Here is a 16,633-nt window from a genome sequence, read left to right as displayed (position 1 = left end):
TGTTTTTGGTTTCTTCTAGGAAAAAGGAGGAGGTAAAGAATCTTTTTAACTATATCCGAGTCCTGTTATCTCTTATGTCATTCAAAAGATATTGTTTATATAAATAAAACAAAAGTAATTTGAACATAGATTCACAAGTAAAGGAGACTAATAATGATGTTACTGTTTTGTTTTTTTGAGAGATTGATATTACAGTATAGTTTTTTCTATAGCTAAATAAAAATGGGCTAAGCAGATCCATAATATTGTTTTTGGGTACAATAGTAACAATAGATATAAATAAAAACTTATCTGTAAATGAAGACAAAACTTCTATAATTTGGTTTGTGTAAGGTCTTATATTTAGGCATGCTTAGTACACACAGGAATTCTGGGATCTTGAGATTTTTGAGCAATCAGGCCCCACACATATTTGTCTGATAACTGCATAACTGATTTATCCTTATGCTTTTTTGCTTTCTTTCTCTATATCACAGACAGACTGGGTGCAGTTTAATCTAAACTGTAGCTATTTTGAATAAGGATTGAATACTGAATTTTTAATGAGGCAACATTTGCACTGTTTACAGTGTTAAATACATATTTTCATGGGATAGGCTCTAAAAGCTTTATTCTATAGGCAAGTGTCATATCTGCAGAAACAAATTCAAGCATAAGGGGTTTTTAATGCTATAATTTTTCTACACTTTATATATTCTCTTCAGTTACAGTTTTTCTTTATTTAAGAAATAATAAAATATCTAAAATTAATTCCTTGGTGTACTATCACAGTAAGTAAGTTATAAGCACCAAAATTAAAACTGTTATTTGTAACATTCTGCATTAGTCCAAAGGAAGGAAAGTAGTTACTTTCATCTCAAATATATGGACCATTTAAGCACATGCTTAACTTTCAATCTGTGCATAAGCATTCTGCCAATTTATGGCTAGAGCATGTAATCTTCATTTCATAAGTCAAAGGCAAATTCCAATTGATTTCTGTGGTGCAGGATCTCAGCCAAGTGGGACATGCCAATAATCTTTCTTGAATAGGTTCAAAGTGCTTAGCATTTAGCGTGTCAGAGAACCATACAAGCCAAAAACCAACCAGCTAGTACAATAATTCAGTTTTAGTGTCTCTTGAAGTCCATGTTCTGTTTAGCCATGTCCAATTCTTCTTTCTTGCAGACTATTGAACTGATTTAATAATGCAGTTACTTTTCCCATTCTTTACGGTATATTTAACAATATAATTAATACAATGCTATCTATTTTAGAATTTGCAGAGCAAGCAAGGGCCTGACTCTGCAAAGAGGGTACCACCCATTCCTGCAAAGTGAACCCACTTCGAAGTAAAAATCATGTTAGGGGTGTTGCAAATATTAAATTGAGAATATTAAAACAACTAGTCCAAAGTGTTCAGTTGCTCGTGGAATTTCCTGTACTATTGAAGGAGTTTTGCCCGTGACTTCAGTGGGCACAGGATCAGCCCCAGGTTTTTAGGAGACTGTCATATACCCTTTAAAGACACTGGACATGTCTACATGTGTGGCAAAAACCATGATGTGATGCTATTGTGCAGTAGTATTAGGTTATTGTGCAGTAGCATCACAAAAAAGGCATTCACCGGTGCTACTGCACAGTAGCATGTCATATAGATGTGGCCATGGGACTTAGACTATTAATTTTAATGGCAGTAAGTGTGGTTCTTACTGACAAATTAATAAGCAGAAATTGCAGCCCTTTTTCTATAAAGCAGTGGTGGCCAACCTGTAGCAGGGTTGCCACAGGCAGCCCCTGTGTGTGGTACATGGTAAATTAGAGAGGGTACGGGCAGCTCAGCCACAGATATGGCAGGAATCAGAAAACAAAGCAGCAAATTGGGTGGGAAGTACAGGGAAGGGAGTAGAAAGCAGAGCAGATCAAGCAGGGAGCACAAGTCTGGGAACAGAAAACAGGGCAACAGATTGGGCAGGGGAAGAGGATCAAAGTGGCACCTGGGCAGTGGCAGAGGTACTGTAATTTGTGATGTGTCTGCCAAAAAAGTTGCCCCCCCACTATTGTAGAGCAGGACTCAAACAAGGAATTTTTACCCACTTGAATAGCCATATGGAAATCAATAGGAATACTTGAGTATATAAATTGGAGCTAATAAAACATTTTTATTCTTTTCCAATCAAAAGTGAAAAACAGACACCTTTAATTCTGAGAAGTCATATTTAGCAAATGTTTTTGGTTTTCCATATAAACTTTTTTTTTGGCTGAAAGTGAAACAAATCTTAAACCACTCCTGCTCTATCCTTTAACAGAAAATGTTCATGTCTCACTTTCTTGTTGAAAAAAATGAAACTTAGCACCCAAAAGTTAAAAACAATAGGAATCACAAGTGATACTTTCCTCTTAATATTTTTGTTATTGCCAGAAAACGATTAAATGAAACCATTCTGGATGCCTGTAGCCTAAGGATTACTCATCAGTATGGGCTGACCAAACTAGGCTTCCATAAAGTTACTCACAGATGAGATCAAACATATTGAAAGGCAACTGTCAGGAAAAATTAAATAAAGTAATGAAAGAAATGAAGAACAAAGTAACAAAACGCTAACAAACCTAACAAAACATAAACCAAATACATGTCCCTTTCCTCTTGCCATATGAACTCTCAAACTTAGACTCAGACTGCCCAGAGGAGTCGGCTCCAGTAATGGGGCTTCTCCATGGACAAAATTCTACCACTGGTCCTGAAAAGTCCTACTCTAGATCCAAAATATCTCAGGCAATTGGGCCAATTTATTATGTCCGATGTCTTCATCAGTGTTGCTTTGTAGAAAGATGTTGACTGGCAAGGTCATTCTTTCCAGCATACTGTTGACTTCTGAATGGATTTAGTTATCAAAGGGAGGAGAATTTCCTGTTAACAGTGATAAAAATGAAATGTTATAAATAGAGCAGTATCTTAATCTTACTTAGCTAGTAGAATCAAAGGACAGATATTAATTTAGATCCCTAATTTACAGGATTTGTTTATAATTTGCAGGCGTTCAGGTGAGCCACCATTGGAAAATGGGTTACTCCCATATCTGGGTTGTGCCTTGCAGTTTGGTGCAAATCCTCTTGAATTTCTCAGAGCAAGACAAAAGAGATATGGCTGTGTCTTCACATGCAAAGTAGCTGGAAAGTATATTCACTTTCTCACGGACCCCTTTTCATACCATTCACTTATACGCCATGGAAAGCATCTGGACTGGAAAAAGTTCCATTTTGCTGCTTCTGCCAAGGTACCACTTAAAAGCATTTTGATTGTTACCATAATTTAATGTTTATCATTTAAAATATCAGCATAGTCAAGTCAGGCAGTAATTATATATGTCTTTTTTGTAAGTCTACTTCGCTGATGTAATGCTTGCCTCATGGCTCACGTCTACCATAATATTTCAGTTGTTTCTTTTGTTTTTGTTTCCCTTAATATAAAATAAAAATGAATCTGGCAAATAAATGTAGACTACTCAAGAATGACATTATTTAGTTGGTTGATACCACAAATCATTAGAGTGGAAAGAACATTAGCCTAAGGTGTAAATTGCTTTACAGTGCTGGGGAGCCAAGGGCACTCAGACCTTCTCAGAAGGTGATCATAATGTTGGAAGATTAGAGCTTGGCCTTTCAAAAATGTTTTGGCACAATAAAGTGCTCAGTCAAGCTCTTCTTGAAGCAAGTGAAAGGACTTCCATTGACTTCAGGAGGAATTAAATGTGGTCCTAAACTAATTTGATTTAGTTATAAACATCGAGTAGAATTTATTTTTGTTTACTTGTTTAATAATTGCCAAGATTTGTAGTCAAGTATGAATTATAGAGTTGATATTCTTATATTTCCCTGCACTAAATTAGAAAGAAAGGCATCTTGGCTATGATTTCCCTTGTACATTATTACTCACCAAGGTTATGATATGCCTCATTTATCTCCCATACAATTTATTTGGTGGCAGGCTTTTGGACATGGAAGTATTGACCCAAATGACGGAAAGACCAGTGAAGATTTTCATCACACTTTTATTAAAACTCTGCAAGGTAATGCCTTGAATCCTCTTATTGAAACCATGATGGAAAACCTACAGTATGTCATGCTACAGTCAAGCACATCTAAACTCCATCCCAACAACTGGATAACAGACAAACTTCATGCATTCTGCAGCCGGGTGATCTTTGAAGCTGGCTTTTTAACATTCTTTGGTACAGAGTTCAATTCAAATCATGACAAAAATCTGTCTAAGCAGGAAATGGAGAGAGCACGTATTCTAAAGGCTCTTGAAAACTTTAAGGAATTTGACAAAATCTTTCCAGCCCTTGTAGCAGGCCTACCTATCCATATGTTCAAGAACGCCCACAGTGCACGAGCAAAGCTGGAACAGGAACTACTCCATGAAAAACTCTATAAAAGGGACAACATCTCAGAGCTTGTCACTCTCCGCATGTTCTTGAATGATACTCTGTCCACTTTTGATGATAAGGAAAAAGCCAAAACCCATGTGGTTATACTGTGGGCTTCACAGTCTAATACAATACCTGCTACTTTTTGGAGCTTATTCCATATTATTAGGTAAGTACTAATGTTTTAATTTTCCAAAAAGGAAAAATAACTTTCTGGCTTTGATGCTGAGAAATCATTTTGATATAAAGGGCCACATTGATGTCAGTGGCAAAAGTCCTATAGATCTCAGTAGGACTAGGCCTTTGTCACGAATCTGTATTTCTATAGAAACATCTTTCACAATAGGGCAGGAGATAGTACAACATAGGCCTTCTCTACATTAGGAATATTTTCTAAAAATATTCTGCCCAGTGTTTTAAATCCAAGCTTAGAAAAGTTTCTGGCACCAAATGTGCTTTAAAAACCATACAGCAAGTCAAAATAGTACAATAACAAAAATAGAGGTTGGCAGCAGAAGGCTTAGCAGCACCAGGGATTCCCACTGTTAGGTAGTGAGGCATTTTCTGACCATTTCCATTTAGGAGATATAATCTTATTGTATGTTTTAGTATGCTTTAGTTTGTGCCCACATGTATTCACAGATGAATATTGGTTGCTTAGTAGAAAATAGTAAGAGAAAATAAATCAAATTAAATAGTGAGAGAAACTGAATAAAGTTACAATACCTGAAGATTTGACCCAGTAGACCCTGATCCCCTACTCTGTTTTCCTCCAAAGGTGGCTGTGGAGAAGCTGGCATCCAAATCTCTGACTTGGCTTGGAAAAATCTCTCCTAAATTTCCAAATCATTTCCAGACAAGAAATGATTGTTTTAGCTGTTACCTGTATGTCTGTGATAAGCTAAAATAGTACAATTAAGACAGATAGTATTTTCTTGCCAATGTTAAGAATTGAAGCTTATATAGCATGGTTTGTTAAACCCCACAAAGGTGTTATAAAACTTTTACAAGCATTCTGATCCTGGAATCTTTTGGCATTTTGATTTTGTGGGAGTTTTATCTCCACAAATATTACAATATTATGATACATCTTATATATGTCTAAAATTACTTCACCCATTATTAAAGTCATCTATAGTTGTATAGAAACCCCCAAAACTGAAAGTTTATTCAGTGTAAATGACAGGGGGTGTCTATACAAGTTGTTTACTGTGCAGTCAACTAATTAGCTGCACAGGAAATGTATCAGTGTCTACATATGAGCCCCTATTAAATTAAACTAATTCACTCCACAGCAGGATAGAATTTGTAAATACAAGTACTATCCTGCTGTGGAATAAAAACAGGCACAAGAGTGCTACAGTGCAAGAGCTGCCAGCCAGCTAGCCCTGCACTGAAGCTCCCTAATGCCCCAGCCAGCCTCTCTGCAGCATGTTGAGCCAGGGGAGGAGGGGTGCAGTTCTGGGATGGCAGGCTGAGCCCCCAGGATCTCCTGCCAGCTGGGGCTGCGCTGCCTGGGCTCCGCGTGGTGCACATGTATAAACTGCGGATCATATTGCTCAGGAGTTAATTGCTTCTGGGAGCACGTTCAAATGGTGCTCCAATGAGCAATTAACTCTGGAGCAATAAGCTCTGCAGTTTATTCACGCACCATATTTGCATATGTAGGCATGCCCAGGGAGATATTTTTTCAGGGAGGCAGAAAGTAGTCACCTAATATGACATCAGTCAGAACAGCTGATGATATGAAAGTGAACTATGATATCTTTATCTTGACTGTTAGCATTGATGGGACTGTTGTATAATCTGCAAACACATCATTTTATTCCTTATTCTTGGCATCATTTTACAGTGATGTCATTAGTTATTCATCAGCAGTATCGTACACATTAATGTCCTACTCAGGAATAGATACAGAAGCAAATACTCAATTAAAAAAAATTCTGAGCATGCAGAATTTTTCCAATACCTATCTAAAAAGTATAATGCTGTTTTGTCTGGATGCTTTTCTGCAGGTCTTTCATTTTACAAAATTACACTAGTGAATTAACAAACTGAACTGTAGACAGAAAAAGAGTCTAATTTAACTCTGCAATGTTTTTAATACAGTACTTCTATGACATAAATACCTTTTATTTCCACTATTTTGATTTTAGGAACCCAGAAGCAATGAAAGCTGCTACTGAAGAAGTAAAAAACATGTTAGAAGATGCTGGTGAAAAGATTAGCTTAGATGGCAAATATATTTCCTTGAATCGAAAACAGCTTGATAACATGCCAGTTCTAGGTATGTTTAACATATGCATCAATACAAGAATCCATACCACAATTTTAAGACTCTGTCCTATTTATAGCTCGTATAACACTTGCTCTAAAATCCTAAACAGCCAAAAAAAAAAAAAAAAAGAGAGAAGATAATAAAGCCATACAAGCAAAGACTTAGGAAGTATCCCAGCTTTAAACAGAATCCAATTTTTTCCCTATCAATTTAATTTACTGGTTAAGTATTATGCTATAGAATGATCCACATAATCATATGTTGTGGTCTGGGGCATGTCTATACTGCCTGAATAAAGGCAGTAGTAATAAGTAATATGAAGCACCACCTTCACTCCACCTGCACTGTTCCAAAAAAAAATGTAATATAGCCACCATAGTGTAGTGCTTACTAGTAAGCTTATTTCCTCTATGAAATGCTGCACTAAGGCAACTACATTAAATCAGTTTTGGCAGGTAAAGTTCACAGAGAGAGTGTGATATGCTTCACTGCTGTGCTCTATGGAGTGGTCCTGAGGTGCTGCTGACATGCTGATGGTATCCCAACTATTAGTGATGGTTAAACAAACAACTTCTAACAACATGACCAAAGGCATGGTTATTATTTATTAGTGTGTACATGTGTCTGTATATTTTAAATTGCAGGTAATATTTTCAAAGCAGTCAGTGTGATTTAGGACCTTAAATCCAAATTAGGATCTTAAAAAAATAATAGCTGTTCCTTTCCTTTCCTTTCTTTCCTTAATTTTTTAATATACTTTTCTTTAGTTACCTCTTGTTGCTAATATCATTCTTTTACCTTGAGCACTAAAGCTCAGGATGATGTTCCTCCATCCTTATTGTTTTCTTCATATATTTTCCTTTATCAGGTTATGATGGGACAGCTTGTCTACAAGACACAGGGCAAGGTTGTTTTTTCTGTTCTCAAGCATTAAATGATTTGAGGTGGGAGAGGGGATGGGATGCTCTTCCAGATTTATCTACACAAAGTGTCACATGCCATACAGATCTCACCACTCTCTATCAGGGGGAAGTGGTGTCAACAGTCTCTTCCCCTTCCCATTATTTGCAAGGACCTTAGCTAGGGAGTAGTAGAAAGGGAAGAAATGAGGGTAAGGCTAGGGTTGGCATATTAGCAAAGCTCTAGTTTTATGCAGTGGTATCATTTTTTGTTCCACCATGGTGACATGAATCCCTGTGAAATAAAATTGTGGAGGAAGAAGTTCACAAAGACATCTTTATTAATTTTTCTCCTATCCAGCCTAGCTTGGTTATTTTTATGAAGAAGGGTGACCCAATTATAATGATAGGAACACATTGCTACTTAAACACCTAGAAATTCCTAGAGCTCATTTAAGCAGGAAGCATAGAAAACAGAGATGGAAAAGAACCCTTGGGAGACCCTTTCATTCCTGCTGCCAGGGCAGTCTTGTTCCCTGTTCTGTATTTGCCAGTATTTTGTCCAATCTTCTTTTAAGGTTCTTACTTCATCATTTAATGCTCTATTATAGGGGTGCTCAACCTTTTTGGCCAGTGGGCTGAATGGGTAGTGCCTTGTCCATCCATGGGCCAGATCTGGCTGATGGTCCCAATCCAGCACCTGGGGTGGTCATGGCAGGGTCCTATCCAGCCGTTCGTGGGAGAAGGGGGTTTGGCCCAGTCCCAACCCATAGCATGGGGCTTGGAATTTGGTAGCAGGGAAGGGTGACAGTATTAACTGCCACCGATCCCCTGGATTGAGATTTCCTGACCTGTTGGGCTGGATGCCATGGCTCCATGGGCTGTTTTTGGCCCATGAGCTGGAGGTTGAGCACCCTTGTTCTATTATATATTACAAGCTTCAGTGATATTTAATATATATAAGTTATGCACTAAAACAAAATGAATAGCTAGATGTGCTGTGTATATTGTATAGATGTTTGTGTGTGTATGAACACACACACACACACTATATGTAGGCTTGGCAGAATTTAAGTTTTATTTTTTAATAATTTTGATAGATAATATCAATGTTTATTTTTAAGCATTTATTTCAATTGTTACCGATTTAAATGTTCAGGATTGCATGACATTAAAGATGTAGGGGCCAAACCATTTATTAGTGACAGTATACTATTATTACAGTATATTTTAACTGTCTGCCATGACAAACATAACTAGTGTAGGACTGCCACCAGCTGAGTGGCAGAGCTGCCATTAGTCCTGGCTCTGCTGATCCATAGCTGTCTTGTCTCCTTTGTCACTTCCTCTTCCTTTGTTCCCAGTGCCCCGGGGTTTCTGGGAGTTGCAGTTCCAACTGCTTCAGCACAGTTCTGTAGGACTGCTCTCCCTGTTGTCACACACTCCATCAGCCATCATTTTTCTTACATCCCCTTTCTATAAATTTTGATTACTAACAATGGAAATATCTGCTGTTGGTCTTTGAGAGGTGATATTGATGTTTACCAACGTGTACCAATAAAAATCAAATCCTGCCAAGCCTATCTATGTAGTATATAATGTGTATTCATGTTAATGCAAATGTGATAAATACATATATTTAATTTCTATATTAATGATAAAACACTATCCAGATAAAGGGAAATTTGATGATAGAAAGCAAAACTTAGAAAAAACTCTTCCTCTTGTCAATCTAATTTTTGCTGTTTTCTTATATTTATTCATGTAAGCAAATTCTTTCTTTACAAACTATGGTGCAACCTAGTTATAACTCACCATGTTTATAACAAATCCTGACTTTTAAAAATCACAACACCAGGATAATATTTTTTTCAGTATTATTATTCAGCAAATTAACTGTCCCCATTGTAGTGAACACCCTCTTTTAATGAATGTTTTCCAAGTCCCATGGTTCATTATAATGCATGTTGTATTGCATGTTATAATGAGTTTAGACTATACAATGTACTGAAGGACATAAGCATACTATTTTAATGTTAATTATTTCCCTTTATGTTTCCATAGATAGTATTATCAAAGAAGCAATACGATTGTCCAGTGCATCCATGACTGTCAGAGTTGCTAAAGAGGATTTTACTTTGTGTTTAGAAAATGACTCCTATAACATTCGCAAAAATGACATTGTAGCTCTCTATCCTCAGCTGATGCACTTTGATCCAGAAATCTATGCAGATCCTTTGGTGAGTAATTATGACATACATAAGCACTCCAACAGAATCTCCAACAGAATCTCCAACAGAATCTAAGTATCATTCAGTAAAGCTTCTGACATGTTAGTGGCCCAGTTTTCCTTAAATGACCTGAATTTATGTCTTTGAACTCCTTGAACAGGCAAAAGTTAGAAGCAAGTAAACCACTAGCCTTGTATCTTTTTAGCCAGCCAAAAACTAATGTTGATAAGTCTAGATAGAGGAAGTCCCATACAATGTTCCTCAGCCAGAAAAAAGTTGTTGTGATATGCAAGTTCAAGTGAGGAGAAGAAAAGAGCAGGCAAGCTTCTTTGGGTAGATGTGATATCTTTTATTAGATCAAATGAACAGTTGGAAAACAGTTCTTTGCAAGCTTTCAGGCACCTTTCTTCAGGCACAGGGAGTCTCTGCTGTTCTGAGATGTCCTTGGAGATCTCAGAACAGAAAAGACTCCCCATGCCTAAAGAAGGGTGCCTGAAAATTTGCCAAGAACATTTTTCCAACTACTCGGTTTAATAAAAGATTTCACATCTACCCAAAGAAGCTTTCCTGCCTGTGTCCTGTGACCAACACGGCTATAACCAAAAACCCTGCAATAAGAGAAGAGGAAATTCTTTCTTATGGATAGGTAATGATGCTGTGGGAAGTCTTTTGATTTAGATACATTCAGAAAAGGCTAGACTGTACTTCAGCCTGTATGTGTCATTTAAAGCCAGGAGAAGGAAAAAAACCCCCTTCAGAAACATTATGCTGCCCATGCATAAGAGCATGTATTGTATTACCTTAGGGAAGAGTATTCAAGATTAAAGTTAGCCTGTGACAGGCATGACCTGCCACAGAGGTCTTATGGCACTGTCTTCTTCTGCTTGAGGTTGTGCTATAATGACAAGATTTGGTCCTAAAAGACACAGAGATTTCAAATGTCAGTTTTTGTGTTTCATTCCAGATATTCAAGTATGATCGTTTTCTCAATGAGAATGGAGAAGAGAAGACTGCCTTCTATCACAGTGGGCGCAAATTAAGACATTATTACATGCCATTCGGAGCAGGAATAGCAAAGTGTCCTGGCAGATTATTTGCTGTTCATGAAATCAAACAATTTTTGACTTTGGTACTTTCATACTTTGAAATGGAATTTGTTGACAATGATGTGGCATGCCCTTCTTTAGATCAGTCCCGAGCAGGACTTGGTATTTTACCACCAGGCAATGACATTGATTTCAGGTATAGATTAAAATGTCTGTGAATATGTAAAAAGTTATCCACAGGGAGAAATCACTGTAAAGATGAACATGTATTTGTCTAAATGGACAGAACAGGACTAGATTATTTTGCTAATGCAATCCAATCTGCATAATGTACAAAGCTGATAGGTTTCCTTTTGCAACTGCAATTTGAGATTTTTGCATCTGTAACTCCAGGGTACACTTTGCCTTTCTGCTAGCAAACACAGCCTGCCTCCATGCATTCAGTAGGCATTTTACTGTTCAGATCAAATGATTTTCCAAAATTTGCTTGGGGATAAATTTTTGCCATTTTCCCAAATGCAGCCTCTCATTTCCATCATTATAACATTTTCTCTTGTAAAATGTCAGAATTTCTGCTGTTGTGTTTTGCCCAGAAAAAAATGCTTTGTTTTCATGGAAAACTAACAAAATATTTCACGTTTTAGTGAAACTGCACAAACGTGGTTTCTAAGAGCTTACACTGTATGTCTTTTCACAAAGCTCTAACCACATGAGCACAAATGATACTAAATAATGAAGAAACATCTCTCAATTGTCATGTTTCAACATTTTTCAACAGTCCAGTGTCTCATGGTGTATTTCACTGCAGTTCATAGATGCAGCTAGATCTATGCATATGTCATGTAGCCATATCTATCTTTAAATTAGCTAACTCAAGTACCAAAGGGCACCTATACATGTGCCGGACATCTGCACTGACATGTGCTAATTAGCACATGTCAGAGCAGACTCAGTCAATAATTGATAATTAGTGTGCTCCAGCAACCTCTGCGTCACATCTATTCCGCATCCCCATGCTTCAAAAAAGGTGGCAGAGGTACTTTTAGCTAAAGCTTGTCAAATGAGCTTTAGTTCAAGTGCCCCCGCTGCCATTTTGAACCATGGGATGTTGAATACATGTGATGCTGTGGGCATTTTAATTAGTGTGACTCTCAGAGTAGCTGTAATTAAAGCACCCCCCCCACCCCACCCTGAAGCACATGCATAGACACCCAAAGTGTGTATGGCTGTGACAGCACAGAGCCTAGTTCAGGCAAGCTGCACAGATATTTACCAAAGTCCTGGCTCTTGCTGCTATGGACTACTCTGTTGTCAAGGTAGTTGTCTCTGTTTCAAGCTTTTGCAGGTATTTCCACAAAAGGTGCAGTAACAAACTTGGATTGCAGTATCATCATGCACTTAGAAACACTGGAGTCAGTAGTAATTAGTGTTGATTTTCTGTTTAGTTCTTTTCTTTTCAGTATTTCAATCAGTAGACAGACAAATGTCCAACATTAAGCAAATTTCTTTAGGGTACAAAAGGCAGTTTTGTTGTCATATATCAACAATAAGGACAAAAGAAATTCTAATTTCACCTTTTTTTCCTATTCTGTGCATATTTTCAGGGATTTAGGGCCTGATCTGAACCTTTATTTCTGACATAAATCGCATGGCAGATGATGATCAGAGAAGGTTCTGGCACATAGAGGCATTTTTATCCAAAGGAGGAATCTGGGGATGAGTTCTTAATTTTTCCATCTGTTTCTGCACCCTATTGTTAAATATTCAAGGACAAAAGGGAAATATTCTAACATTTGTAATTATTTATTACCTTATAACTTGTCTTTGTAATTTTATTTAATCATTTTTAATTTTCAAAAGAGACGTGTTGTCAGGAGAAAAATCACATGTTATTCCTTCATGACACTTTACTTGTATTAAACTATTATATGTCTAATGTAAATATATTTTTGATTTATCATTAGTTGGTGTGGTTCTAACCTTGGAATAGAGGTTATTTTTGCATTTTCATCAGTCACATTGATGTATAATTTATAGACCTTTTACAACACATCAGTGCTTACACGCTGAATGCATTTCAAAGTACAGCATTAACATACACATGAACAACCTAGCAGGCCTTACTGCTGTTAAGGTATGGCTTTTTCATTTTACAACAGTCCTGTTTAAAAATCGGGGGGGAGTGGGGGGCGCGGGGTAGATAGTACTGTGGTCAGGCTGTAGGACAGTAATTCTCAACCAGGGTGCCATGGCAGTTGTGCCATGTTGTGGCCCAGCTATGACATTTCGTAGTGCTTTGCAACAGAAGAATTGCTCATTACTTATCTATAGTAAAAAAATAAATGAAAACTAAGAGCTGCATTTGCCAAGGGGTGCCTTGAATCTATCCAAAGGTGCCTCAAGTCTAAAACAGTTGAGAACCACTGCTGTAGGATATATTATGAAAAACATCCTTCCTCTGTGAGAAGAAGGCAGAAGTTAGGACAGAGAAGGTGGTACCTTAGGAGACTAACCATTTCAGGGAGGTATGAGCTTTCATAGACAACAACCTACTTCAGATGCTATAAAAAGTTCTCAGGAGAATGAAAACAAACAAAAAAATGGGTAAATGTTCTGAATATATTTTCTCTGCTGTTTCAAATACATTCTTGTTTTACTATTGGAAGTGTCCTTCTTTCCTCTCCTATTCCATCTAATCTGACCGCTTTTTCAGTAACACTTTGTGGCCTAAAAATTATTTTTTAATGGGAAAACTAAATTGAAGGTGTCATCAGCTTCTAATGTTGGCCTACTGCTGCCAAAAATATAGGTTTGTGGGAGGCAGAGTCTATCCTAGCAGTGTGCAGGCCCTGGGGCAAATCAGCCTGTGCAGGGCCCAGATGCAAAGAAGCCGATGGTGGCAGTGGAGGGAGTGGTGAGTGACTGGTGCAAATCTCCAGCACAAGGCAGGCCCTGCAGAAGGGGCCGTGGCCACTCCGCCCAGCTCCGTGGAGCCTCGCAAAACACGGGGCCCAGGGCGGCTGCCCTGATTTGTACCCCTCTAGGGACAGCCCTGGTGGGAGGTCAAACTCCATAGCTAACTCTGGAGTTTGCTATACCTTCTGGAATTGGTACTGTTTTTGCCCCAGGACTTTGCTGATGCACAGAATTCCACAGGTAACTTATGCCCTTTGTGACTGCTCTGAGGACAGGGCAACATCTCCCCTCTTAAACATGCCTGACAATGCAACTCCACTGGAAACATATTAGGACCCTTCCCCCTCCCACAAAGATCATGCCTACTGTGGGGTTTTGCCCTTGCACAGAGAGTGTGTGCATTAAAGGTAGTGCAGCCTGCATTCATTATCTTTTCTAGACAATCTCCTTTTATGCACATGGTAAAGTGTATTTTTAACTTGGTCCTTCAACTCTATCTCTAGGTTGCCCTGTTCTGCCACCTCTTTCCTACTTCTTGATATCTCTCTCTCTGACATTGCTACAGAGGAGAGAATATGGATAGAGCTTAGGATGTCTACATAGCACAAGTCAGTGCTATGTAGAGCAGATCCTGGAAGCCAGTTCTTTACGCCCATTACCACACTGCTCCGTTTTCTGTTCAGTGGTGCTATTTCACTTGGGCTGAGTGCCATGTTAAAGACACTATACTGTGTTTGGTCCTTGAGCTAGAACATTCAGAACTAGAAAGAGTATGTCTTCACAGCACTGCAGTGTGCCATATAGGCCTCTGGACCATGTTACAGTATGGCATCATTTATATGTTAATCGCACCACAAATAGTAACAGTGCTACATGTTCAGTCAATTTATGGAACCAAAAAATGACAAGCCAGCCATAAAAATATTCCACAAAATATGTAGAATATCTTTGTGGCTCATTTGTACACCACCGTAAACTGAATGTGTAGCACTTCCATGATGATGCTGACTTCCATGATGATGCTGATTGCCAGTATTGGCAAGGGGACCAAGATAGCTCCTGTCCTGATGTGGACACCTACGTGAGCAGGTTTCAAGTTTCTCTGGTGGGAGTCAGCCAAGGGGCCATTGAGAGCTCAGCAGCCCTTCTTGCCTGGCCCCACAGCCCAGTAGGCACTTTAAAATGCTGGGCTGAGGGAGTTGGGATGAATCATGTGGTTTTCAGACATTCTGAGGCACATAACCTTGAGGTAGGGGAGAGGATCTTTGATTTCAGGGTCCTGGGACCTCTGAAAACCATGAGTGCAGCTGGGTGATCCTGGAACTGGCTGACAATCAGCTGATTGTCAGATTAGGCCCTGAACAGCCCAGGATCTGGAACCAGACCCAGGTCCATCTGGGCCAGGACTTACAACGAGTTGATTGTTGGCCCTAGACAGCCCCACGTCGGCAGTAGCCATGGGTCCAGGACAGACATATACACTGCCTTAGAACTTATCTGTGTTTGAACAATTCTAAATTTGTCTCTGTAGTTCACTAATATTTTATGTATGTAAATCAAAATCAGAAATTTCAATTTATATTAAAAATACTTGACACTAGGAGTGTGCGAAATGGGCCATATTTGATTCATATTTGGCCTGAATCTGGGGACAGTGCTTCAATTAGTTAGTTGATTCGGATCACTGTCCTGATTCGATATGGCCAAATCTAAATCTGAAGATTCAATGCTGGTTCAGGGAATCAGTGATTCAGCCATAGACACAGCTTTAAATTTTTTTTTTTTTTTACATACCTCGAGGTACCAGGAGCAGCTTGTGAATGCTGAGATGGTGGGGCGGATGGAGCATCCCACAGGAGCGCGGGGGGGCCGTGTGCTCAGCAGCAGACCCAGAAGTGGAACAGAAGTACTTCTGGTCCACTTCCAGGTCCACCACTGAGCACCTGGGGGATGCTCCCTGCACTCCTCCGGCTCAGAGATTGGCTTCAAGGGGACCCCAGGAGGCACCAGTCACTGAGCGGACCCAGAAGTGGACCTGAAGTGCTTCTGGTCCACTTCTGGGTCTGCCACTGAGCACGCTGGGAACCCCCCACTCCGCACTTCTGTGGGATGCTGCATCTGCTCCAGCATCTCAGTGTGCATGAGTTGCCCGGTATCTTAAGGTATATAGAAAAGTCATTTAAAGCTGTGTCTATAGCCGAATCAATGAAACTCTCCGAATCTCCCCAAATCAAATCTCTTCAATTTGACTTGGAGAGATCAAAGGGTCTTCTGATTTGATTAAGATTCAGCAATTCGGCCACCAAATCAGGCCAAATCTCTGCCGAATCGAATCAGTGACTGAAGCTTCGCACAGCCCTACTTGACACTAAACCATTCTCAAAATATAAATATTTCCTTCATTAGCAGAGAAAGGATACATTTATTTGATTTTAATAACTCAAATTCACTTATATAAGGTACCTGATTTAAACCTATAAAAGCAAGGATGTCTCTATATGTGGCATTTCTGGCTAAAAATCTGCCCTGAATTCCTTTCTACCATGGAATTACAATAAATATGATTTACAATATTGCACACCGTTCTGAGGCCATTGAGATAGTTCTACTTCATCACATATGCCTGACGTCAATTTCTGAAAGGCAAACCTTGTTCTCAGTTCATGTAATGTGGCTTTCCTGTCATATTAATATATACAGTATTTGCATATTAAAGAATGCTATTGGAAAGTTATCGTACATGCAGTCACCATTAACTCATAGATTTTTTATTTTAAAAGAATTCACAAATAGTACCTACTGCTGATGAGTCCAAATGGAAAGAGAATTTAAAAAATTAAAAATGTTGCAGGTT

General features: G+C 38.7%; 1 protein-coding gene across 1 annotated transcript in view; it reads left to right on the top strand.

Annotated features, from left to right (window-relative positions):
* The window catches only part of LOC109298757 (cholesterol 7-alpha-monooxygenase), a 28,096-nt gene extending 16,333 nt beyond the window's left edge, over positions 1 to 11,763 (top strand). Inside the window, exons 2-6 of the mRNA XM_019519027.1 lie at positions 2,997 to 3,257; positions 3,968 to 4,578; positions 6,566 to 6,696; positions 9,651 to 9,826; positions 10,782 to 11,763. Coding sequence (XP_019374572.1) covers positions 2,997 to 3,257; positions 3,968 to 4,578; positions 6,566 to 6,696; positions 9,651 to 9,826; positions 10,782 to 11,081 — 1,479 coding nt within the window. The 3' untranslated portion in view covers positions 11,082 to 11,763. The remainder of the gene's footprint in view (positions 1 to 2,996; positions 3,258 to 3,967; positions 4,579 to 6,565; positions 6,697 to 9,650; positions 9,827 to 10,781) is intronic.
* Positions 11,764 to 16,633: the final 4,870 nt, after the last annotated feature.

This window comes from Gavialis gangeticus, unplaced genomic scaffold (genome assembly GCF_001723915.1).
Source record: "Gavialis gangeticus isolate Ggan-Ray unplaced genomic scaffold, GavGan_comp1, whole genome shotgun sequence".
NCBI lineage: Eukaryota > Metazoa > Chordata > Crocodylia > Gavialidae > Gavialis > Gavialis gangeticus.
The sequence above is the reverse complement of the archived record's forward strand: the minus strand, read 5'-3'. Positions and strand labels throughout refer to the sequence as shown.